This window comes from Apus apus, chromosome 15, assembly GCF_020740795.1.
Source record: "Apus apus isolate bApuApu2 chromosome 15, bApuApu2.pri.cur, whole genome shotgun sequence".
NCBI lineage: Eukaryota > Metazoa > Chordata > Aves > Apodiformes > Apodidae > Apus > Apus apus.
In genome coordinates, this window is record NC_067296.1 from 9,595,213 (window position 1) to 9,621,601 (window position 26,389).

General features: G+C 39.8%; 1 protein-coding gene and 1 long non-coding RNA gene across 3 annotated transcripts in view; one reads left to right on the forward strand and one right to left on the reverse strand.

Annotated features, from left to right (window-relative positions):
• Positions 1–146: 146 nt before the first annotated feature.
• LOC127390966 (uncharacterized) lies at positions 147–2,878 on the forward strand. The gene is made up of 2 exons (XR_007890977.1): positions 147–590; positions 689–2,878. It is a non-coding gene; the product is annotated as an uncharacterized LOC127390966 (long non-coding RNA).
• Positions 2,879–10,195: 7,317 nt separating this feature from the next.
• Positions 10,196–26,389, reverse strand: part of LOC127391064 (formin-H-like) — a 78,379-nt gene continuing 62,185 nt past the window's right edge. For both annotated transcript variants that reach the window (XM_051633338.1, XM_051633339.1), the window contains 9 exons: positions 24,648–24,759; positions 20,632–20,722; positions 19,992–20,078; positions 18,118–18,270; positions 16,618–16,747; positions 16,456–16,488; positions 14,616–14,719; positions 13,444–13,527; positions 10,196–10,890 (listed from right to left, as the gene is read on the reverse strand). In XM_051633338.1, coding sequence (XP_051489298.1) covers positions 10,786–10,890; positions 13,444–13,527; positions 14,616–14,719; positions 16,456–16,488; positions 16,618–16,747; positions 18,118–18,270; positions 19,992–20,078; positions 20,632–20,722; positions 24,648–24,759 — 899 coding nt within the window. In that variant the 3' untranslated portion in view covers positions 10,196–10,785. The remainder of the gene's footprint in view (positions 10,891–13,443; positions 13,528–14,615; positions 14,720–16,455; positions 16,489–16,617; positions 16,748–18,117; positions 18,271–19,991; positions 20,079–20,631; positions 20,723–24,647; positions 24,760–26,389) is intronic.

Sequence of the window (26,389 nt, forward strand, 5' to 3'; positions counted from 1 at the left end):
AGCTGGAGACGCAGGGTGCTCTGGGTGGTGCAGAGGCAGAAGCAGCTCACCCCGGAGCTGCCAGGTCCTGTGTCTGATACCACTGACAGGGTGCTGCTCGCTCGCTCGCTCTCTCTCTCTCTGTCTCTCTCTCTCTCTCTCTCTTTCTCCCTCTCTCCCCTCCAACCCCTCCAAAGAGTTATGTCATAACAACCCTGCCCAGCTCTCACCTAGCTGGGCAGATGCAACACTTCATTCCTAGAGACACTCCTCTTGGAATTGTCCCCTGCACAGACTCACATGGTTTTCTTCCCAGGCAACTTCTTAAGCAGCTACAAAGGCAAAGGCAAAGCAACGCAACTGTGCGACGTCCCCCGTTTCCAAAAGGAGGGGGAAAGAGCTGCAGCCCGGGGGAAAGGCAGCACCGACACCTGGAGGAGCCTCCCAGGGCACAGCCCCGGCTGCGTGTGCTCGGGCACCACACGCTGCCCTGTGCTGGCTGCCAGTGCTCCCGCGGCACAGCCGGCGGGGAGGCAGCCCTGGCAGCCAGGCAGGCACCGGCATCACCAGCAGGTCTTTCCTGACTGCCCTTGGAGGAGTGATGTTGCCAGGTACCACCTCATGGTGCTGCCAAATGGCAGCTTCTGGTAGCGTGGTGATTAGACACCTCTGCCCGGTACTAATTCCTTTTTCTGGTGCGTTCTGAAAGGATTGGAAGACTGAGCAGGTACCTTAGCTTCATGCTCCCAGGGGTTTCAAGACCATTAGAAACATGACTGCCTTGGTGCTGCTGATGGCACTTCCAGAGAAGATCTTCCTGCAGCACCCGGTCCCATTGAAATAGTCTCGTGGTGAAACCTCAGCCCTCTTCAGGGACTGGTAGAAGTGATACAGTGCTCACAGAAGCAGAACTGGGGAAACATTTCCAACCAAAACAAGTGCCAATAGTCTAAGAAATGGAGCATATGATTTCTAGATAGATAGCTTTCAATGTAACTGTTTTGTGCCTATCACTGCTTTGCAACAAAAATGTTCCATTTCAAACATTAACCACCAGCCTTCATTCACCTCTTGTCCAGAGCCACCTCTACCTCTGTGCAGCTTTTCTACCTTTCAAACCAAGCTAGGAAAGGTGCTGATCTGTTTTGGAGCTGTGACTGCAAACCTTGCTTCCTCCCATGCTCAGAAGAGGCTCGGGATGCAGGCAGCTCACATGGCACCTCAGCTCCACACACTAACAAATGCAGACCATAAATCTGGATGCTAACAGACAAAAGACATTAAAGTAGCAGTGGGAATCTAAGAGGAGCAGTAAAAAGCACCTGAACCCCACTGTCTACTAAACAGCAAGGCTTTCTCCAGGCTAATGTGAGCTGGGACTGTTTTTCAGTTGATGTGGAGAACTGAAGGTGAAGCATTAAGTCTGCAAAACTCAGCAAAGTCTTCAACAAGCCATAAAGCAGCTAAAAATCCTCTTAGCTAGTAACAAATGCTGTAATCCCTAAAAGCCAGGCTCAAATTTTAAGGAATCCCATTGGTCAGATAAGACATAAAAAGAAATGTCACTGTTTTCTAGGAATGAATCAATATCCTCTCATTCAGTGGCACCAACAAAGATGGATAGAAGAGTCCAGCAGAGAAGTACCACCTGCTGTAAACAAGGAAAGGAAACACGAAATACAGGGAATACTTGCAGCACAACTTGGTCCCTTTTGTAGAAATTGGATCTGCAGATGAAAAGATTTATGCCCACGCATACTAACACCTGTCTGGAGGACTCTTGCAAAACAGAGCTGTGTGAAAACAGGAAAAGATTTTGTGCCACAATATTTTGTAAATAAACACAAAAGCATAAATAATTCCACACAATTTCAACATCTTGTGCTTAAAAATTATTCTGTACCTCATGCTGCTGACTAGCTTTTTAACTCTACACAAATAATTACAAATAAGTTTATAATACGTACATAAATTTACATTGAAATTTGAAACTGCTGACAATTTTGGAAGATAAATCATCTGTCAGAGATTAAGAATTGTATAATCCCTTCCTCCGCTCTGGGAAAAGGAAAGCAAAATAGAGACTGTCAGGGAAAGTGCATTTTTTGGGGGAAAGAGCTGAACTGGAAATAAAAATTGAATTATTCCTGGAAATAAAATTAAAATAACCTACAATAAAATTAGCATGCTCAGACATTCACAAGTAGAGCATCACACTTGGTTGTGCTGGAGGTAACGTCAGTTTGGACTTCTCAGACATGGCACCAAATCACAATTCACATTAATGGTGGCAGCTGAAATAAAGTCTCAGAGGGGATGGGTCAAAACCTTAAATGGGGACCAGAGCCTGCTACCCATGATTTTCAAGCAGATAACAGGGCTGTTACAGCTGATGCTGCAGCCAGCTGCATGAAAAAGGCAGGGCCACGGGGAGTCCACACATCGACCAGTGTGGAGCTGCTGGAGCAGCCATGAACTTTGTTCACATCAGAGAGATCAGATCTATAAATAATACACATTATCCAGCCTTAAATCCATGCCAAAGTAAACAGGCTAAAGAGTGCCTATCACAAAAATACCTTAACCATATACTGAAATGCATCCTCCTTCTTACCCCATGCAGGCAGTGGGAAGAGAATTTAAAGTTAATAACAATGTTTGTTTGAGCAGTTGGGCTGGGTTGCAATTGCTGAACAAAATGAAGGAAGTTTGCTGGGGATGCTGTGAGAAAGACAAGTTTAAAAGGGAAGTTTGTGTTTAATTATAAACAGCAAGGTTAATGATCACTCTTATTTTATCTGACAAAGAATTTCTTAGTATTGATCCAGCTCCCTCTAACCAGGATGGGTTTTTTTTCTTCCTTTGAAGGAAAAAATGAATAAAACAAATAGCAACAATGCTTATGAATGGAAACTCGGTGAGATTAAGCTTGCGGTTTCTTTCCCTTTCTGGACACACTGTGGAAGCCTAAATCTGTCTCAAGTTGGAAGTATTGTGCCCTTTCCCAGGGAACTGTCTGCACTGAGGCAGGCATGTTTGGCATCTTTCTGACAAAAGGAAGAGCCACAGGGAGAACAAGAAGAAAACACCATGTTTACATTTACATTTTCTTTTACCTCTTGGCTTGTAAACCTGCATTAAATACCATTTCTGTATCAATATTGCATGGTACCTTTCAAATCTCTTTGGAAAAAAAAAACATCTTGCTTTGTATAATGAGTCGTTTGCCTTACAAAAGGAAGAAATAATCTGCCTCAGACTTCCTCTCTAGCTTTTGAGCTCTATGCCTGTGCCTAGAGGCCTCATGAATTCTCCTAACCCCTCGGTAACAGGAGCCCTCCTTCCTCTCCTTTTCTTTTTTTTTTATCCTCATTATATTTCCCTTCTGTCAAGCTGAGCTTTCTGTTTGTGGAATGTATAACACGGTTTTATTCTGAGCTGGTTGGGCACCCAACAGCCTCCTCCAAGGGTTAAACCCTCAGCTCTGGTCCTGGTCTCTTGGCTTTTTTGCTGAAGTTACCCTAACGAGGATGTGGGAGGTGAACTGGGGGGTGAGAGGGGCAGGGAGGCTGGATCCAAAGGCAGAATAATGATGTCGACTCATACCTGTGTTTGTGGAGCTCAGTAGCCAGACTTTCTACTGTCTTGTGACATTCTTTTGGGTTAAATATTGTAGTTCCTCAGTTGGTTGTCGTCTCCATCTGGCTGTTGGCTCCTGTACAGACTAACTTGTCTTTTAGACAGCTGGCCCTGTGGCTCTCTGCTAGTTACACAGTTTGTTGGCTGAATCCAAAACGAAATCACCTGGCTAATGAACTTAATGGTTCTTAAGAAGATTTCATCAATGTTTTATAAGTAAATTTTGCTTTATGTTTGCTTAAAATATAAAGAAAACCTATAGGAATATAAGAAAAACTTCATTCATATGTTTGTATATGGCTGAAACTACTAAAATGAACAAAAGTTTTAGACAGATGCAGAATTGAGAGTACATTTTCTTGGCTTTGTTTTGATCTGTTTCATAGATATTTATGTGTGCTTCATCTCTGCACCTTGCTTGGCTTGAACTTTTTTCTGTATGTTTATCTATTTTGAATGTACTTCTCTTCATTTCACTCCATCTTCAAGTTGTTGTGTTGGGTTTTTTTAACTTCTGCAGCAGTAGGACAGATAAATCCATGAAAAACAACTGTCTACTTCTGCTTCTCAGGCCTCTTTCATTTCCCTGGCATTCTGTGAGAGTAAATTTATGTTCTGATGGCCATCGCGGAAAACAGGATTTTAAAATTCCGTGAGAATTTTAGAGGTGATTAAGAAAATGAAATCAGCAGTTTATCTGCATATGTGCAAAGGTAAAACTGTCCCAGCTATGCTGACAGTGTTGGCATTTGAGGTCTCTATTCAGCATTTCTTATGCAGCCAACCTTCTGCTTGGCCAATACTGCAAACCTGAGCACACTTCAGGCCCAAGCACAAAGTGCAAATCAGGGTTTGAAATGCTCGTGGCCAGAGTCTGTGGCTCCTTCCAGCAGCATCTTTCTGCAGCTACTCTTTGATGGATGGCTGGAAATATCCCACAGTTATACTGTTACACTGAGTCCAATAGACTCAATCTGGATTTACATCAGTGGAAAACTGAGAGTAAAATTTGACCCTGTGGGTCTTTTTACTCCTTCATAGATTCGAGGATGGAGTCAACTGTTTACAACATCAGCAAGGGCCAGTAAATTTCATCATTAACTTTGGCTGGGCTATCCATAAATTTATGTTTTCAACTAATTTACCTGATCTATTTATGCAATTTTATGAAATAAATAATTTTGCTAAGCCCTGCTCTGAACAACTCAACAGTCTTATCACATTAAAACACAACTAGAAAATCTAAGAAGTGTGAATTTTGTCCAAATGGAATAAAGTCAGAAGATACACTCAGAAAACCAGAAAAATAGCCTAGCAGGAAAATCTTTCCCTTTTATCAGGTGGGAAGGGGTAGGAACATGTTGAGGTTTTTTTTACTTGCTCTGAGCTTCAGAGTCTGTTCACTGAGCAAGATGGTTGCAGGAAACTCAGGGTGGAGTTTGCAAAAGCTGCAGCAATCTGCTGGCAGTCAATTTAGCTTCAACTGTTGAATACATTCTGTGGATATAGGTGGCTAATTTGGTGTCAAGGAAACCACAGAAAAATTAGATCCTGCAGTGGTGTAATTTAGTGCATCTCCTTTGACATCAATGGCAGTACCCAGATCACCTCTCCCCTGGAGAATCTGTCCCAGATAAATTTCTCACTGAGTGGTTTTCATAGCAAGGGCCAGTGAAAAACTAAAAATAGTGTTGCCAAGGGAATAATTTGCATTTTTTTAAGTGTCTAAGATAGTGAATTAAGGGACTGTCCATTGATTGTATTGCTTGTTTGATATTTAAAGGGAGTGGATTAACTGGAAGACTTGTGATGATGTTCAGAGAGGAAGCCACAGGGAATGGCTTCACATCAGGATTTTTAGTGCCATCTACTGAGACGTGCCAAGTTTAATGGAAGAAAAAGACTGGGGGGTTTATATATTGTAAGCTTCGTTTTTTTAACTTACCAACTTCCATTGCATCTGTTTGCCACCCAGACCAGGTTCCAGCCTCCTTGCAGCATCGGTCGTATCAGGTGGTCCTGCTCCATTTCCACACCATTGGAAAACAAACACAATTCACAGTATGGGACCTTCAAGTAGCTTTTCTCTCCTTTTAGTTTAGAATAAATATCATGAGACCAAATCTCGGAAGCTGGGCACAGCCCTCCAAATCTCTAGAAACACCTTGGCACATGGAACAGAAACAGGTCATGGCTTTTTTATTTTACTTCTCCCCAAACAATGGCTTCCAACAACTATTCTCTGCTCCTCCAACAGGTCTTCTGACCTTTCCACAGCAGCCAAGCTGCTTGCTAGGACTGGTGTTGAGGGAGGTTGGGGTGGCACAGTAGTGCAACAACCACAGGGAAGCTCCATTTGGAGAAGCCTAAAGGAGCAAAGCTAAGTAAATAAATACTTTCTTTAAAATTAATTCACTAAATAAAAGGTTTAAAAGAAAAAAACTGTTTGGGGATCAACCCCAAAAAGTGTATTTTCCACTTCCAAGAGATAAATGGTCCTGGGTTAAATGAATCCTTTCTTTGAGAAAACCAGAGAGGCTTGTGTTGTCTACAGACTTTTCATGATTAAAAGGCAGCTGATTTCTGAAGAATAAACTTCCAAATAAAAATCTTGACATTTGTTTTGTTGTGGTAGTTTCAACATTTCTGGTTTCCTTCCATTTTCTTTTAATTTTTCATTTGTTTTGCTAGGGATCAGCAGGGCTTGAGGAAGAGGAGAAAAACTGACCCTAGTCCTTCTAGAAATTTCCTCTAAAAATTTGACCTTTCCACGAATTATGTGTGACTGCAAATGTGGAAAAATACCTCAAAGTGTCTAAATTTTACTTGAGTCTTTCAGAGGCAGAACACAGTATCTTAAAACCTTGTTTCTGCTCTTTTCCCAAAACCACATCTTTTAAAACGAATGTGTAATTTTCTCAACTTCATATTTTGATTAAGAGATCATTTGGATAGCAAATATTATCATCTCAAAGTACATTTTCTTCTACAAATTGTGGGGCTAACTTAGGGAGTGCATGCAGCTTATGCAACTTAAATCTGCAAAATACTGAACATCAAGTGTCTATTCAGTTCTAATATTTGCAGTTCACAATTATTAGAAGGTTAGAAAATTAGTTTAAAAATCTTTCAATCAGAGAAAGGAAACAAGACTATGTAACTTACCCAGTTATCCAGGCAGCTTGAATAGTGAGTCTTTTACTGTACCCGTATCTCTTGGTTTGCTTGAGAATTCAGGAGCAAATTTCACTTTCTCTTGTGTTTGTACTATTACCTAAAGTGCTCTGGAAACAAAGCTTAATAGGCAATTTTAAAAGAAAGGTGGCTTGGTTTGGTTTTGTTTCAATTTATCTCTGTCTTCAGTAGTTGGTTTAATAATTTTCAGCTATAAGTTACCAACACATTTAGAGATAAATTATGTGTAGCTTAACCTGTGTAGCATTAGTTTCCTCCTTCCAACTGACTGTTCCAAGCTCAAGTCGGTCATATTCTATGCACAGCTCACTTACACTTGACTATTTCTTCACTGCTGCAAGAGGTGGGAGAGATTGAAATGGATCACAACTGTTTTCCAAATCTCAGTCCCTGGAATTGTGCACAGCACATCCACCCAGCCCTGCTGCAATCTCTACAAATTAGCAGGCACAGCCTGCCTGTCACCTGGTCTGCCTGTTCAAATGGGAAAGGAAAAAAGAAAAAGGAAACCTGGAAAGCAAAGTTCAGACACTGTCCTAGGATGTAACTGTCCCCTCATGGAAGGTAATTTTGTTTTTCCACTGAGTCTAGTGTTGGATAATCTTCAGCCCTTTACATTTTTGGTTTGAGGAAACTCTGGGAAATCTCTGCCTCTGGAGGAAAATATTTGCATTTCAAACTGTGAATTCTTGGAAAATCCTTGTGAGTGCTGGTACAGGTGTAACACTGGCCCCTCCAGGAGCTCAAGTCAATCCAGTGCCCCGTGCCTGTATGAGCTCCATTTCTTGCACTATTCAAGGCAGATTTGAATATAGAGACACACTGGGCAGGCAGATGAAGTCAGGGATTTTTTCCAGGAGCTTCAAACCCAGAGTGTGAGGCTTCTCTCATTCACATTTTTTGCTGGAGACAACTACTGAGCCAGAAATTCTCTTCCCTGTTCTAGCTGAAGCACTGCACATACCACCCCAAATGTGCATTTTCAGGAAACAAGCTCTCAAAATCTCTTTCTTTCTGGAGCAAGCAGTTCTTACACAGCTCAGCTGTCATGGAAGAAAAATCCTTACAGCATTTCACCCACAGCCTTACTTCAGACAAGTGACTACTGAGACTAATTTTACAGACCTGAAATACTTACAGAATGTCATCATAAGGAGCCATATCTCAACTTTGTGGTTTTTGTTAAGAAGCCTACAACCCAGAAGTAAAAATCCTAAGTTCTTGCAGGTTGCTCCTTCTCGGAGTGCTCCTGGTTGTGTTGGTTTCCACAAACAGAAGGTTCACCTAATGCTTTGACTTTTCTGACTACAGGTTTGCAGGATAAAACTGTCAGATGCTAAGGAAAGATTCCACAGATATTGTGCACACAGCGACTCAGAGCTGGTTTGTATCATTCCAAAGAAACACTGAGGCATAACAACTATTCTTTATAGCACTAAAACTTAGTAATGGAGTTGATTCAGAGACTTGAAAAACCCAGACTTATGCAAAATAACACCTGGGAAAAAGAAGGAGGAAGGGAACAAGGTCTATTTGTTTATTTTTATATATTAATCAGGAGGTCTCTGAAACTCACAGGCACTGAAGAAATAGCTTGTTTGAGAAAATTGAAACATATCTCCTCAGTAAGCTTCCACTCCATAGGAAACCTTTGTGCTCTCTGAAGGGGCTTGAACTTCTTGCCAAGAAGGTATTTGGACATTAATTCTTTAAATTAATGCTCCAGGATATTCACACAAAGACACAGGTATCGACTACTGTGTAGAATATATCTTTTAATTGGAGAAGGCCACACCAGCTGAGCTATAAAACAAGCACAAGCTGTTAGATATAATAATAGATAAAAAAGACTAAGAGAAGAGTGAGTCACAGGGAAGGGAGGGGGAGGAGAAAAAACTATTTAGTTAGAAGAGACTTCCCAGAACTCCTGAATCAAGGTAATGGTAGAAAAACACTAAACTTATCATGACTATCACGAATGCTGTTCAGGGATGCAGGGATCTTGATACCATGGAAATGGTACTTACATTCAGGATTATCTTACATGATTCACATATCAATGAAGATGGTTCAGGTTTTGGAGCAGTAAAGACACATCAAAAACTGCAAGTGTTGTTTAAGAGCACGTACCTGCACAGTGTAGGGCACTGTGCTATAGAGGTGCAAGAAATTAAAAAGGAATATAGTTTTCCTGTTTTCATCAGAAATGAGTGACGTGAACTGTAGCTGCTGCTACACACAGAGATGCCACTGACTTTGGTGCCAACCAGATGTCACTGCTTTGATGCTAACTTGAGGCAAATACAGCCAATATGTTTTCCATAAAATTAAATCCCTTTATTTTCTGTAATTTTCTGTCAAATAAGCATCTGGGGTTCTAAATTTGATCTTTTACTTAATTTTTTAATTCCTTTTGGCTCTGAGAAACATGAGTGCACGGTCTTGACTGGAAGAACAGTCCTGGTAAGACTGTTGAGAAGCCAAAATGATGCACTTCAGCAGTGCAGCCAACTTGAAGAGTTATGGGTGGGAGTGACACTGGCAGTATAAAGCTGAGGGGACCCACTGGGCACTTTGCTGCTGCTGCAAAGCAGAGTTCTAGCTCAGGCATCCTCTGCCTCACACAAGACAGTTTCTATAGATAGGCAGGTGCCTGGAAGATGACATTAAGCATACTAAATACAGTCTGTTTAGCCTCTTCCTCAAAGACCTTTTCAGACATCCTGTAAGATGAGGGGTGGATTTAAGGCAGAGCAGTTAAGCAGTGGGACCCACTGGCATTCTCAGCTGGTGCCAGGTTTGCTAGAACTGCAAATGAAATGCTGGATATAGAGAAATGTTATATGCCAGCTGAGAAAGGGTTGTGATCATGTAATTTCTAGGTGTTAGTGCATCTAAACCTTTCAGATGATCAGACCTAACTCCTCTTAGCACTGAAGTCTGGGAGAATATTCAGCATTTCCATCAAAGCCCAAACACTGTGAGACCTGGCCAGTCAGACCTACAATAAATCAGGTAAAACACATTTTGTCAAAGAACAGTGTTTGCAAACGTAGAAGAGAAAATGCCACATTTTATCAATGGGCTTTTAGAACTATTTTCTGCTTTCAGTGTTAAATGCATCTATTTTGTCTTTGCATTTGTAGGCCTCCTTTTCTTCTCATATATTTGAGCTCCAGATAATTATTCTAATTAAAAATATGTAAAAGCCAACAAATGCAACAGAAGTATTTTCTCTTTTGAAAGCCAGGGATAATTACCTCTAGTATCCATTACTTAGATGCCTCATGATACATTTTTGTTTTGCTTCTCTGATATTTTCTCTTCCTCCCAATGCAAGTCTCACATACAGATTTATAGCATTTTACCTGAACACACCACATTAGCCATAAAAAGCACTATTTTATTGTACTGCTTTGAGGGACAAAACCCAAGCCATCCAACCAGACACTTTCACCATTACATACTAAGGCTGCAATGCTTTAATAGCAGAAAGGCAAGAATCTTTGCTAAATATTCTCATCTGTGGGTAACAGTTTCCCATTTCATTATAAAACTTGTAAAGCATTGTTTAGAAAACTACAGCAAAACCAACTAAAATCAGTTCACCATACAGAAACTTATTAAAAGTAATAATTACAACTCAGTCAAAAGCCTGGGTATCAAAGGAAAAGACCAAAAAAGAGAAAGGATAAAATGTCAAAAGTGTTTCTAAATATACAGTACAAAAGCACATACATCAGTAAAAATGAGGGAGAGGTTCATAAGTGATCTATGCTCCTACAAGGTCAAATACCACTTAACAGTTACACATTATAAATTGAATAGCCCTTAAAATCAAGGTATACTGCTGCACAGACTATACACAGTCTATGTGCTACTTATTAGTAGAGAAACTTTCAAACCAATTAACTTAAACATTGTTTCCTGCACTTCTCTCTCCCTCACCTCTCTGTAAGATTTGTGTTGTCCTTATGACAAGACTTCAGCACAGGCCTTCCTGAACTCACTAATGAATGAAGAGATCCATCCAAACAGTTCCTGAGAGTCTAGGTCTTGTGGCTCCCCAAATTTTACCTGTAAATTTGAAAGAGAAGAATATGGAACATTAGCATATCCCAGTAATCTAAACCATGTCCAGGATCTTAGTGAAATCAAAAGAGCAATGAAAAGTTAAATACCTTCGTTAATAAACATATTGAGAAAACTTACAGCCAGCTAAAATCTCCAGCAAGTTGAGATTTAAAACATCAAAGCAAAAGTGGCCCCAGGAGTTGTCATTGCATTACCTCAGTAACCTGCATTTCTGTATAACCTCTTCTCTCTGGCTGGACTATAGATCTCCAGCTGAAGAGGAGAAAAAAATCACTAAATCAGGAACCTTCCTGGCTCTGCAGTTTGTGAGATGAACTCATCCATAAAAGAAAATGCATCCATTAGGGAAATGGTTTATATGCCACGGTGGGCATGGTATGATGCAGTCACAAAAACTTGAATATCAACCAGTGTCACCTGATTAACAGTTTTGCCTGTTCCTAATTGCACCTCCTGAGTGAGCCAAGCCCTTGATCTTTGGCACACCTGGCCACTCACCCATGGTGCACTATCAGTTACACAGCAGTGAGAGGGAGTTTCCTGGAGGTAATGACCATCTGTGAGGAGCTGATAGCCCACAGCTATACCACAGGCAGCTATCCCCAATTTATTGTCCATGCCACAGGAGTGTCTCGTGCCAAGGTCAGTATTGGTTTCATAAGCAGAATATAAAACCATCAGGGTAGGCCTGTGGATTTTTGTTTCATGTGCAACATGATTTCCATGGCTACCTACAATACTTTTCCAGATCAGGTATTCCCCCAGGTAGGCTGGACATTTCCTTCCTACTGCTGACAGCCTGGTTGAGATGGTAGCCTGGTCTTTTGATCACCCACCCTATTTTATATTTGCTTTACGTTTTTGCTGCTTTATAAATATGCAAAAAAAATCTGCCTAGCAATAACATTGTTCAGAAAAAAAACACCCACTCTAAGTGAGAGAAATATATCAGTTGCCCAACTTTAGAGAATACAGGGTGGGCACAAAAAGCAGCTGGGTTAAAACTTGAGGAAACCTTCAGCTACACAGCAAATGAAATCCTGACCTGACTGGCCACACAACACTCGCCCTGAAGGTGACTTTCAGATAAAATGGGTCTAATTCTTCCATACCCCACACAAGAAGTGTCCCCAATGGTTTTCCAGCAAAAGCCTCCCCACATCTGGAATTTGATAAATACTTTTTAACCACTTCCACTCATGTAACCCAACTGTTAAATCTCTCCTTAACACTATTTTTCCACCTTTTTTTTTTTCTTCTTCTTGCTTTATCTCAGTCCTTCAACTTTTTTGTAGGTTTGGGACTGAGTTCTTTGTCCAGTTCCTTTGCTACCATACAAAGCTGGCTTGCTACCCAACACCAAAACATTTTTCCCAGCTATGAAAGACTGCAAGAGACAGAAAGAAACCCTTACACCTTCTAAGAATAGTACCTTTAGTAAAACATTACTACTTAATTATCCTTAGTCAAACATCTTGCTTACATCATTCAGACAGGTCCCCAAAGGTCTTCTTGGCTGCATCTTCTGTGCCCATCACAAAACTTATCTACTTCCCCTCTATCAAAAAGGAAAAGAAAACCCCAAAATAACCAACCTCACCACTTAAACCTGTGTCCTAATCCCAGGACCAGGAAGTTGTTCCAGTTTGAGATCAGCACTGTATTTTAGTGAATCTGTCTCTTTCCTTAAAACATCCTACTGTGACTATTCTGCCAGGCAATGCTGTTACCATAGCAGAGACCTCCTGAATTCCTACCGCACTCCAAGAACATGGTACTTAACCAGGAATCTACATGCAATGATAAAAATAGCAGCTTGGAGCTTTTATTGTTCCTTCCGGTGTGACCTGTTGACCCAGATAACATTTTCTAGTGTATTGGACATGGATGAGTTGCTCCTGTTCAGAGGAATAAATGATTGAGAAAGTTAGATGCTTCTCTGGTGCAGGCACGGCTGAATAGAACAAGAATAAACAAGAACAGACTGTTCCTTTATCAGAAATCTTCTGCCCATGGAGCCTCCTTTCTGCTCTGCTCATTTTTAGATCTGTGCTACTACTAACATCTCTGTCTTAGTCTCCCCCTCACTCAAAATAGCAGTAGCTAAATCAATGCCCTGGACTATAAGCTTCTCACTAGAAAAAAAAAAAAAAACCAACCCTCAGCCCAAGTAACAGAAGATTTTGCAGCTGCCTACCAGCCAAAGACATGAAGGAACCAGAAAATATGTGATTTTCTGTAACAGTTAAACTCATTGAATTTCTAAGGTTGCTGAACACCTACTTTTCTTTTGATATTTGGACCACAGACCCTTTAAAAAAGTGGGCTGTAACATCTCAAGAAAAATAAAAGCCAGATCTTCATTCAAAACATTCCAGCATTGTTAAGCCTGATTTTTTTTCCCCCAGTTTCTGTGGACAGCATAACTATAAAGCACCTGGAAATATGGGAACTTCTTGCACTTCTTTCTTCCTTTTTTTTTTTTCTTTTTAAAGAAATGTATTTAGTTTCATTGCATTTTAATAGGATACATACCAGTATGTTGCTATAAAGCTTCTTCATTTCATCACATCTTTTTGACAGCTGGGATAGATCCCCTTCATATTTCTGAATTAAATCCTGTAATAAAATAAAACTTCTTAATTTGGTATAGGAACATAGTATTAAAGCAGGAATTGAACAGCAGTGAAAACAAGATCATTCAAGTCAGAATTTTAATGTCACGAAAATGTCACATTTCACAAAAGAGAAGCACACATCAAGTGCACATGTTCCCTGGCAAATATTAAGTGAAAGACCAAAAGAAAACAATCAATGTTTGAGAATTTTGTACTGTATCATCCAAGGATGCCACCTAAATCTGTTAAAATTGACAGAACTAGATGAGCATTTTAAGGTCCAAATTTGCACCCACATTTGGCAGCCTGGCCTTTTTGCATGTGAAGCAAACACTCCCAGCTACAAGTTCCTAAGGAGGCAGGAACAGGGCCTTGTGTTTGGCTCTGCTGACTCCTGCCCTGAACTGGGCTCACTACAGCCTGCTCAGCTGCCTCTCCATTGTGTCCTCCAACCCATCTTGTTCTGCCACTAGCATGGGCAGAATCATCTTAGATCAACCTATACTCACAATTTAGGTGTGCCCTTGGATGATATTTCTTGGGTGGTCTCTTCTCCCGAGTAACAAGTGATAGGATGAGAGAAAAAGCCTGCAGGTTGAGCCAGGAGAGGTTAATATTGGATATTAGGATAAATTTCTTCAGGGAAAGGCTTGAAGCATTAGAACAGGCTGCCCAAGAAGTGGTTGAGTCACCAACCCTGGAGGTATTTAAAAGACATGTAGATGTGGTGCTCAGGGACATGGTCTGGTGGTGGACCTGGCAACGTTAGGTTTACAGTTGGACTCAATGCTCTTAAAGATCTTCTCCTAAAATATCTGTTATTCTGAAGTGCTTATCCTGTGCAACCCTGGGGCTACCTGTTCCTCATCCACTCCAGCCCATTTGCCTGTGAAGCAGAAGCAGGAGATCCAGAAACTCTGGGAAGCCCTTCCCATGCTGCAGTTTATAGTATGAGACAATATCAGAGCAGAATCAAAGGCCACTTTCCCTCAAATACTTCTGACCACCTTGTCAGGGCAGGACTCAGCATAAACTAAGCAGATACTCATCTTTTACCTCCATCTCACAATAAGGTTGTGATGATGTTACCTTTAGTTCCTTGCAGAACTGTGACTCCTGGGGTGTTGCTTTGATTGTCTTGGGTTTAATGAGCCGTCTGCACTGAATAACATTTTCCAATTCTTTTTTTAAAACTAACAAAAAGAGAGAGGAAATGAGAAATGTCACTACTGTGCAGTTGTGTCCCAATGACTGCAAATGTCTAATTTAGCACACATGGAAAATGTAGGGAAATATGGGTCTATACTACATTCATCTAGGAATATTAACTTTCTGTTTTGAAATAGAAATCCTGAAAGAGACACGAGTCTTGTGGAAAAAATACTGTGTGATCACAGCACCCACAGAATAATGAAGAGGACAATAGTCTGATTAAGCAGCAGCCATAAATTTGACCTTTCCCAGCTTTGAGCATTGGGATTAGCAATAAAGTAACATTCTTCAAACCTATGTTTTTGTGTAGGAGTTTCAGGGTTCCTTTAAAGATAGAAGAACAAACATTCTACTCTATGTAACAGTAAGAGATCTTGCCAGCTGGCACTGAGCACTAGATCAGACTGCTGCCATGGGAGCTCCCACGGGATGCAATGAGGAGAGAAGAGGATCCTTTTGGCTCCAGGGGCTCAGTCCTGAACTGACCCAGGCTGCAGTCTAGCATCTTCTTCCCCTTGTGTTCATGCCATACATGCAGCAGATGAGACCCACGATGTGCCTTGAACTACATGGTGAAAAAGGCTGGTTCAGTGGCATTTGGTCCGTGTCTTTCCCTCTTTGCCCTGGAGAATGGGACTCAGATGACGAGAGCGACTATGCTGGGACCACCAGGAATCCATGGAGGGAAAAGGCCAGTCAACCTCCTCCAGTTCCCATGATTCACCTCCTTCAACAGCTCCCAACAGTTTCTGGTACCATGTCCACTGTACCACTTTGCCCATGACTTTTCAAAACTGTCTAAAACATTTAGTGATTTTGAACTGCTACCAACTCTGTCCCCAAAGAACACAAGTGGCTGAAAGTAAGTAGTGTTATTTTTAGTTACTCATGTCTACTAAAAAGTTAATCATAATTTCTTGGAACAGAATAAGACCCACACTTAAGTAGCCTCAAGCTACCTGCCTGGCTGACTCCCAAAGCCCAGCAGAATAGGCACAAGGGCTTTTCAGACTGAAAGCTGAGAGCAGCTCTCATTCAGGTATGTTATCAAAGGCTGAAACAGGATATATTGGTCTCTAGTTACAGTCAACACCCATGCCACATTTTCCAAAGAAAGATTTTCATAAATTTTTAACACAAGTCATTTCCATCCACTCATATACCTTCTCTATCAGCTCTCAAAGGGTTCAATCTAAAACTCCATTGAATTCACTGATCATCTCATGATACTGTTCAACAGTCAGTCATGAATGTATCCCTTGAACAACCCTATTCTGTTCCCTCCTGTTGACTCCATTAGTGTCTGAGTCCTCTCTAGAGAAGGAGATCCATTTGGATCAAACAAGCTCCTGAACTTCAGGACTGAACTCCAGGAAGTTTTCTCCTGCTGCATTGCCTGCTCCTGGAAACTCTGCTGCAGCCCTAACTTTTAAGGAGCACTTGTATCACTTAACATTTGTAGTTTATGATAAACTCCATTTACCACGGGCAGTATATTTTTTATATTTCTAAACCACCTGGACACACTTTAACATTTATTTTTTTTTAATTCTTCACAGTAACATAGCAGGTTAAGTATCACCATAGCAACACTTTACCTCAATGTTTTGAACCTTTACCTCCTTTACGGACTACAGAAGTGCAAAAAGAACCCGTTCCAAATGACTGCACAATGTATGAAAATCTCTCTCTGAATTTAGAAAGCACATTTACATACCATCAACTTCAGCACTGAGGCCCTTCATGGAAGCTGGAAAGGAAGAGAGAGAGAAAGACATGTGAATAAGTATTATTCATGTTGCGAGGAAGGGAGTTTCCACAGAAGTTGAAGGACTTCATTTTTTTGTTGATTTTATTTTTTCCCCCTCCCTCCTCTTACCAACAGGAACAGCTTCAAATTCTGTCAACTCCTGCGAAAATTTGACAAGATCAGGCTCATGTAAGATGATCTTTTCCACAAGGGCATGAAGCAAGGTGAATGTCCTCTCCTTACCCCTCAACAGAGGTAACTGCAAAGAGAATAGAGCAATAACTGACAGACTGAGCTATCACACTTTAAAAAATACCAGCAGGGATGTTGATAGCTCCCAGGTAAATTTGACAAGAATAGAAAACACAATGCAATTAAACTTCTCCTTTTCAATCTGCCATTTCACAAACATTTTTGGTTAAGATCAGCTTTACACATTCATATCCATTGACATCCCATGTTCTTTTGTGTCTTCTTATTCACACAGGCCTTTCCTAACTGAAGGTACCCTACCTGATCACAGCTGAGTTTGCAGCTCCAAACACAGCCACTATTCCTTTCCACTTAAAAGCAGTGTGCAGTGGTCATGATGATAGTAAAGTTCCTTAACTGAATCTGGGAAGATGCTCTGTGGCAGAAAATGAGTTTGCAGGCAATTTTCATTATGATAGATGTGGTATTACAGCCATTACATATACACACACACACACATATATATATAAAATGCAGGTTGTGCCTCAATTGTCACTAGAATTTAAAATTACTCATACATTCAAGGCTCCAGATGAGAAAGATACTCTCCAAAACCAAAATCAAAATCCTTCTCCCTTCTATTTACAGATCAGGCATAATTTAACAATAGTGTTAAGGTACAAGGCAGCTTAGGAAATTTGTATCTATTTCTTATTTTTCAGGATAAGAATATGATGCTTTGCCACTTGTAGGTGGAGGAGGAGGCAAAAAACCCTGTGCTCAGCAGCAGCATTTTCTGATGGCAAACTGATGAAAAGGACTTTCCTTAGAACTAGGAAAAACTCAGCCTAATGTCACACAAGCTGTAGGTCAGTGTAGAGACAATTAGAGAACCAAGATCTAGATGGTGCTTCTTGCACTGCAGATCTCTGCCAGGAAAGAGTAAAGATCACAACAATCATCCAGCAGAGCAATGATGGGGGGGTTAAAACTGTTGCAGGCAAATTTCACTCCTTTTGATTTTATTAATTTATTTACATTCTCCTTTTTAAACTTTACCTTAAAACAGCATTGTACCACTTGCTGCCAAAGGCCTTTGGATTGGAGTAAAACGAAGCACTAAGCAATTACTCCAGTGTAATCAGCATTTTGATGTTCCACCTCACTAGGAGCACAATGTGTTCAACACCATAATGCCCCCACCTAGCCAGTGCTGCTCTCTGAAGTGGGGAAATGCATCTTGTTATAACATACATTAAAGAATACAATCTTAAACAGGATCTTGTTTCAAGTGGAATCAACAGCAGATGTTAAAATGTTAGCTGCTCATTAAAAATGACTGCCTTTCCCCACATTCAGGGCAAAACTGAGTTACTATTAATGGCTAACATACCCTACAGTATGACTAATTCAATGACAAGAAAAATATTTACTCACTTTGGTCAAAGATGACAATCGAAATCCTTTAGCCTTCTCTTTTCCAGCCTTTTCATTTAAATGGTTCCCAATGGCTAAAATGTACTCCAAGACAGCAACGAATTTCTGGCTAGCTTGTAGCTGCTTACTTGCTTGGATTTTCTGGTTTATTAGCTGAAACACAGAAACCTTCCTTCAGGTCAAATGGAAAATGTGAATAAGTAAATGGTGCCTGTACCTTCCCTTTGCCAAAAGCCTCATTGTCCCCACCTGAAGCAAGTGACACTTTAGCTGATGGATACCTTCCTGTTCAACTTCCCTAGGAAAAAAGGCCAGGGGTTTTCAGGAAGGACCAGCTAAAATTCTTCCACCAAGATAAAGCTGGTGTTGGCACAGTTGCCCTGCCCCTGATGGAGGTCACGTCCTTTCTGGCTGCCAAACCAGCCCTGCCAAAACTTCAACCTCATCTCTTAAAAATGCTTCTGAAGAAAAAGTATTTTGCTGTTTGAATCCACCAGATTGCACCAAATGTCAGGCACCAGGGGAAGCAGATAGCCTGAAGCACAGTATAAGGCTCTCCATCCTTCACCTCCCTCCCTTCTGTTTACACCAGCTGAAGACTTATCAAAATTCTTAGCACAGTTTCCCCACAGGCAGAATAATTTCCTGTAATCAAACTCAGTATCAATTTCTGTTTTCCCAGGGAAGCCACCTCCCTTCTAGGGCTATAGACACAAGAGGTAGTTTTGTTTAAAATTAGGAAATGTGTATTTTTTAGCCCCACACCTCTCTTCATCAGTGACTAACACACCAATTTAAGAACAGGGAAAGGATTAAACATGTGGGAGAGCTGAAAGGCATTGTTAAAGCATTATAGCACATCACGAGGCCTGAGGGTGCTGAAAGTCAATATTCAGATTGTCCCATAGAATTTTAGGTGTAAAATATATGGTTTACAAACGTGGTAGCATGCATAAGTAAGAAAATACTTAGACAACTAATCGGCTCTTCAGTGAACATTAAATATCCTTCAAAGCAAACAGGATATATTAATAGCCTCCAAATATTCAAATATTTGGTTTCAGTAGAGAACAGCAAAGGTGAAGCATTGTACCAGGGTCACAAATCTGTGCCTCTCCCCAGTGTTTTCCATCTGTTCCTCTTCTGAGTTTTGTTCACTGTTACTATGGTTTTAATCACAGCCAGACAGAGGATAACAGGTCAGACTTGCAGAACTTTCAAATTGTGTTTTCATTCCCATGCAGAGTGACAGAAAAACCTTTGAAACCTTTTCACATAAGTAGATTGTGTCAAAATAATTTGCTTTGAATCAAAGCATGTAAAAACCCTGGCAGGTAAGGCAGTGGTTTGGAACCAGGAGGTCCAGTCTATGAGACTGGAACAATGTTTATTTGCATCCCACTTACTCCTAAGTCATTCTGAAAAAGGAAGAGAGGGACCTGAAATCTGCTTTGCAACATTTCAATTCAATGCTGTAATCCTTAGGTTCAACAGTCTCCTTCAGTCTTCTGAAAACAGCAAATGTCTGTGAGATGCTGGTCAAATGAACTTATTCTAAGTATCTAATGATTTTAGATGGATTCTTTCAGCCTGTGGGGAAAGAATCACCCCACAAAATGAATTGAATTTTAATGGTGAAAGAGATTTTTTTTTTTTTTTAACCTTTTTGCTTTTTACTTTTAAACATGAAATGCTTGGGTTTTTATCCAAGAGTCTGCCTGGATTATTAGATTTATTATGAATTGCTCACATTATGGACTGGGAGGAGTTTTGCTATAAGAGAAAAGAAAAGAAAAAAAAAAACCCACAAAATTTCCTGAGTCCACTGGGTCCTCTACTATCTAGATTTTGAGAAGGAGTAATGAGTTACTTACAGGCTCTAAATCTCTCATGCTCACAGGGAGCTCACGTATGGTAAGGAGGAGATCCAACCTCTGGCCTAAGTGAGGGATTTTACACATCTGCATAAAAGGAATCAAAACCCATGTTTATATCAAAACATGCACATCTGTCTTTCATAACATATTGAGTCATTCAGCTGCTCCATAGTTTTCCTAATTTCTATGCTTATTTGTTAATTTTATTGCAGGCCTTGTGCCTGTAGACAAACCATGGCAAATATAAAAATACCTGAATGTGCAATCTCCATATGTGAATTCAAGATAACACTTCTACTAGTATGGTCAGACACAATTAAAGTCAATGACACTCATTTCTGTGAACAAGAAGAATTAAATGCATACAATTGTATGCTTATAGATTTTGGAAAGCTACCTCAGCATAAGTCAGCTCCTACTTTGGAGGAAGGGGATGGCATGTGACTTGGAGACACAAAGGAATCCATACAGTTCTCTTCATAATATCTGCCTGCCCCAACTCCTTATTAGATAAATCCTCTTATACAGGTTCTGGCTGAGACTGTAAAATTAAGTTTCAAACAACAGACTCTTGTAGTGGTTTTATCCAGAAGAGGTAAGAAATAACGTGGTATGTTTTAACATTGTGCCTTCTTACCTCTAACATAAACTGATCAACCACGTGCAGCTCTGAAGGAGACCCCTTGAGTGCCTGGTACTTTTCTGCATCTTTTGGTGTTGGCATGTATCTGTAAAACAGAAAATGAAAATTATATTCTTGTAACATAAAAAAAAATATCACTCCATTCCATGCATCAACAGTTTTTACTGTTTAGTGTGTTCTATGTATAGCATATTTGTTCTTTAACCGTGGGAATTTTATAGGCATTTGAGCCAACTGTGTGATGGAAAGCAAAAATGTTGTGCAGATATAGCAGCATTTCTGGAAATACATATATATCTACATAAGGCTTGAAAACAGCTGTCAACAGTTCACCTGCAGCTCCACAGACAATTTACAACGGCCTGGGTAATTGTAAAACCCTGTGACAAAGGAGTTAAAACCATAATTTCCAAAGAGATTCATTAATTCTGTGCTTGATACATATGTGCCTTGTTTTCATTGCTTGGATGAACCTTTTAAAGCACCCAGAAACAATACACACCTTGGGAGCAGTTATGGCCATGCTGACTCAGCTTCTCTGCAGCAATAACTTATTTGATAAACTTGAAAAAGCAGAGCAGACTGGTGCTGTGGTGTGATGAACCAGTGGGCCTCACAGCCTGACTGACTCCTACCCCTACAGCTTTTTTGGATTGCCCAGGAAACCAGAGTGGGCAAGGACATTTCTCTCTGAGAGCTGCATCACATCTGAGATCCATTTCTCCTTTCAGCATGTAACAGGCCCTGCAACTTTCTTCCTTCTGCACAAGGTAACCAAATATCCTCCCATGGTGCTTCAGAGCAGATTTTTAGAAAACTGATGTCTTTAAACATGCCTTCACTTGGAAAAATAAACTCACACCACCACAGTTCCCCTCCTTTGGAGATCTTTCTGCCTGACTGTGGGAATTCGTAGCATATCTTAAAGAAGAAAAATTAAATCAATGTTTTAGCTGCCAGGAGAGAAGGCTTGTTAAGAATCTTAAATAAGTATTCAGGTCTACTATCTTCTCTGCTTTCTCTGCCAACAAGCTGCTAAATTTGCAGCGTGTGATTAAACATTCATAGGGATAGATATACACTTTCTTAAATGTAAGGAAATTTATTCAAATATGGAAAAAATAAAGCAAAGATTTTAGCATGTTAAATACAGGACAAACAATGAGTTTTTCTACTGCTGTCAATAATTTATTATGACACTTCAATTGAATAATTGCTGGGTTTTAAATTATTAAATCTATATTAAAGCAGATTACAAAATATTCCATTCATCACCCTTCACTATTAAAAAAAATAATAAATGAATTGTCATATAAAAACAACAGGTATCTGTTGGGAAATTCTCACTTTAAATTAACAGTAATCTCTTGGCAAATGAAACATTCCTTATCATTAAAAATAGTTTAATTTCTAAAGCAAATTCAAAAACTTAAAAAAAAAAATCTGACAGCAAATATCTTCATTTACTCAGAAGTCAGATGTCCCATCAACTGGTTTTAAGGTATTATGTTCATGAAATGAAACTAGCAAAATACCTAGAAGGTTTAAAGCTTAAGGCTTTAAACAATGGAAGCCATGGAAAATGAAACACAAGAATACGTGAACATGTTCCATAAATATATTTTTTAATTAATGCAATTCTAAGGGGATGAGTGCAACAACGTATCTCCCACAGTTCTTAAAAAGTAAGTTTCTAGAGACAAAAAGTGTTTTGCAATTGATTTTAAGACATCAAGGTAAAAGAATCATTCAGGGAACTATGGATAGGTTTCTGTATCAAAATGAGTCCTGAAGTTTCTAATAATATTCCACCACCTCCACTAACCTGAACTGGATACATGACCAGAACATTTTGCTCCCTGGTCACAGTTTTGAAAAGGTAATTTTGGTTCAATTATTTTCATTTTAAAATAGTCGAATTTAGACTTTCTGCTCAGGCTAAGACAGTATGACAGGTATAATTTGCACAGAGAGGAATTTTCCAACCCCTGACTGTCCTGTTTAAACTCCTGTCATAACCACAGTTTCTCAATTAATTAGAGGCCTCAGTTTTCCACAGTAAAGTTTTGCACCAATGTAAATTGAATGAAAAGGTCTTCAAAAGTGCTACATGTCCTCTGCCTGTGTCACACCAACTCCACTGCAGAGCACAGCTCCAGACCAATGTCTGAGTGCTGATTTGACCAGATCAGTGTCTGCTCCTTCCATGAGATGTCTGCATGGGAGCTGCAAGGCACTGAACTGCCTTGGAAATCCAGCCCTCTATTCAGCAACGCATCTCATCTATCTCAGTAACATTTTTTAAACTGTTGGAATGGGAAAAATAAGCTTCCTTTCACTCCAAGATTTGTACATGCATTCCTGGATTTTGGCAATAAATAAGAATCCCAGGAACTGAACTTTCGATCCTGTATAACATTTAACAATGCTGCATCCAATCTCTCTCACACACCCCTTGCTAGAAAAATTTCCTCAGCACTGCTGCTATCAAAGTAAGACTTGGAAACCTTCAAGGAAAAAAAAAAATCTTTCAAGCTTCATTGCCATCATTATTATTACTGTTATTGTCTGATGGCAAAGAGCCCAGATGCTGTAAGTCAGTGATCTCAGTGGTGTTACACTAATTTCAGCTGCGTGGAGATCCTGGGCTGAACCTGCAGTGCTGTATTAGGGCTTGAACAACAGAGAGTACTCTCCATGTCCAAGACATTCCACTGCAATTATCTTCCAACCAATTCCACCACTGCAATTAGAAACTGTAATACTATACTAATATCTTTCTTTTTTTTTACTGAAGCCTTTGAAGTCAGCTTTGGGAAGGCAACAAGGCTCTATCACCTCAGTGGGGCTCAACACCTTTCACCAGCTCCTAACCTGCTGTGCAGCCGTGCAGGGTAGAGCAGGTGAAGCACTGGGGCAGCACAGACACTTCCTCCAGAACACTGGTACATGAAAACATTTAAATATTCTGTGTCTTGCCTATATCCCTTTGTAGTTCAGGCAAGCTTCATCCAAGCGATCTCACATAATGACATTAACTCCATATGTTTCCTGTCTGTTGTTCCTGTTCATATCACTTTAGAAGTGCAGACATGATTCTGCAGACTTTAAAATTACTATGTTTGTTCTGATTAGGATAAGGATTTTAAGTCCAGAATTAAACTCATTCCATAAGAAGGAGACACACTGGTCCCCTCTGGTGGCAGGGGAACCAGCCTCAAATGTTTTCTTGTTTTGAAGCAAGAAACAATTTCATGTCAAACTTTCATACTAATGTGTCTAAGAAATGGTACCAATATCACATGGGGACTGGGATATGTAGCTGACACTGCTCCAGGAACCCACTTCTTCCTCTGTCTTAAGCTATTCAGAGAGATACAGACCAGTTACTACAAATTTCACATGCTGATAATTCACTTACACTCCTGAAATCTATTTCTCTCAATACAGTAACTTAGTTTTTTTAAATATACCAATATTGCTTTAAACCCACAAATCTCTGCCACTCAGAAATACTGATATTCTTAATAACCCATCAACCCATGAAGCTCCTTTACACTTGCCTGGCTTCCTGTTCTCCAAAACAATTTTAAATAGGGAACAGGATTCCTTTTGTTTCTTTCATTTCTCATCCCACAACAGATGGCAAGGCTGGAGTAAAAGAAGCTGTAAAAAGTCTTTTATCAAATTACACCTGCTCACTGCCACAACCTATTCTTTTAATCACTCTGCTCCTTGTAACCAGTTCACAAGATCCTGTGAGATTTGCTGTTATTTCTTGCAATCCCCTTTCCTACACCACACAAGGAGAAGTTATATTTTGGGGACAAACTCTAAAATCTCAGTTTCAAGGACAGATTTCTGTGTGCAGCCCGAATATTCTATTGGCAGTCAAGCTAGATCCGAGGTCTCAGAAGCATCTTTCCTGAACTTCCTATTATTTGCAGAGATTATTTCTTCTCCAGAAGATAGCATATACTATAAACAAAAAATGGAACCCCCAAGATTACCTTCTCAGTGCTGTAATCTGCTCATCTGTAAGTCCACCACTCTCTTCATGTATAATGTACAGTTTTTCTTTCAACTCGTTTGGCTTTATACGGAAACTTTTAAGAAGAATGTCTAAAGAAAAATGATTCTTAAATTACTTGGGAGAAAGGGAAGGAAAAATCACCAAAACATTTCATATTTACTTTCCAGATAAAATAAAAATTAAATAATAAAATAAATAGTAAAATAAAATACCCCCGAAACACTTAGTAGCTGCTAACACTAAGACAAAAATGCCAGCTTCATATTTTCTTTAACTTTATATAGCATTAGTCAAGGAAAAATACATTTCTGACTGAACACAGCCAATGCTTAAGACAGAACTATCAAGATCCTGTTAGCAGGGGGTACTCAAGTACTTGCTATTACATATTTCTCTTGTACTCAGCACTACAATTAATTATATTTTTTCCAAATAAAAATAAAATGTCTTGGTGCATTATAAAATGTTGAAGGTTAAGAAATTAATTTTTCCATTTGTTTTTATTTTTTTTACTTGTTTAAATTTCTAGGATTCAAAAGAATGTATGAAGGCAAACTGGGAAAGAGAAATGCTGGCTTCTTCCACACTGCCTGATATTCCAAACTCTAATGAAGAGTTTTTGTAATGTTTCAGACCTCTGTGCTGACCTGGGGCTGGCTTATAACGTGTACTATGATAGGAAAATGGAAATAAAACTCTCTTCCCCAAACAGGTGAAGAGCCATTTGTAAGGTTATTGCTCCCTAAAAGACTACTTTATTTTGCCAATTACTCTAATTACTGTCAGTCTCCGTCATCATTACCAAAGGCTGAAGATCAAAAGGAAGAACGAGGAAGTGAACAGAGAAAGAAAAAAGGTTTAAATGCTTCAGTGTTGGCATGAAACTTGACCCAGAGTCTCTGCTGTGACAGAATTCCTCTGAGCAGCACAAGGGGATTGAGAAGGAGAATTCAGGAAGGAGGTGTATGATTTACCCTTTTTTTTTTTTTTCCCCCAATTCTAAAAGGCAACAGAGTTTTTCAGGTTATAGGAACTTGCTGTGATCCAAGTCAGCTGTTAATGATTCTCAGGAGACTGTTGGAGTATGTACCATTTATTCTTCCTATGACACAGCTTCCACACTTTAATTTTGTTATAATTTCTAAGCTTTATTGCTAAACCTGGCAGAATCTTCCTTTTTTCCCTTCTTACAGTTTTTATGCCTTGTATCTTTCACTTCCCTACGCATTTTAATCCATGCACCTCTTCAGGTGGGGTGATGTCTACAGACTGTAACAGAGTGAATAACTCACAGTAAAATGTTGATTTTGAAATTCTCACAACCTGTCTACAAAGCATTTAATATTTTTCAAACATTATCACTAGTTGAAATAAGCCACTGCATAAATTATAGTCATCAGATTTGCTGAATTATTTTTCTAGGCAAAAGAAGGATTGCATATATATATGGGAAACTGGGTCTTGTGTTGAGAAAGAGACACCAATCAAGTCACAGAAGCTGTTATTTTAAGCCCTAACTCAATTTTTCACCCACTAGATCCCATTCTTGGATCAACATATACATTATAGTTTCTCCCAAAACTTTTTCATTGGAAACCTGACAATGTTTTTCCTGTCTTTCGGACACCCTTTCCTCTGTATTGTGGAAATTGATTTTGACTAATTATTTATTTGCATTTGGGCTTGAATTTAGTGTGGAGACCATCTCTCAGAACTCTC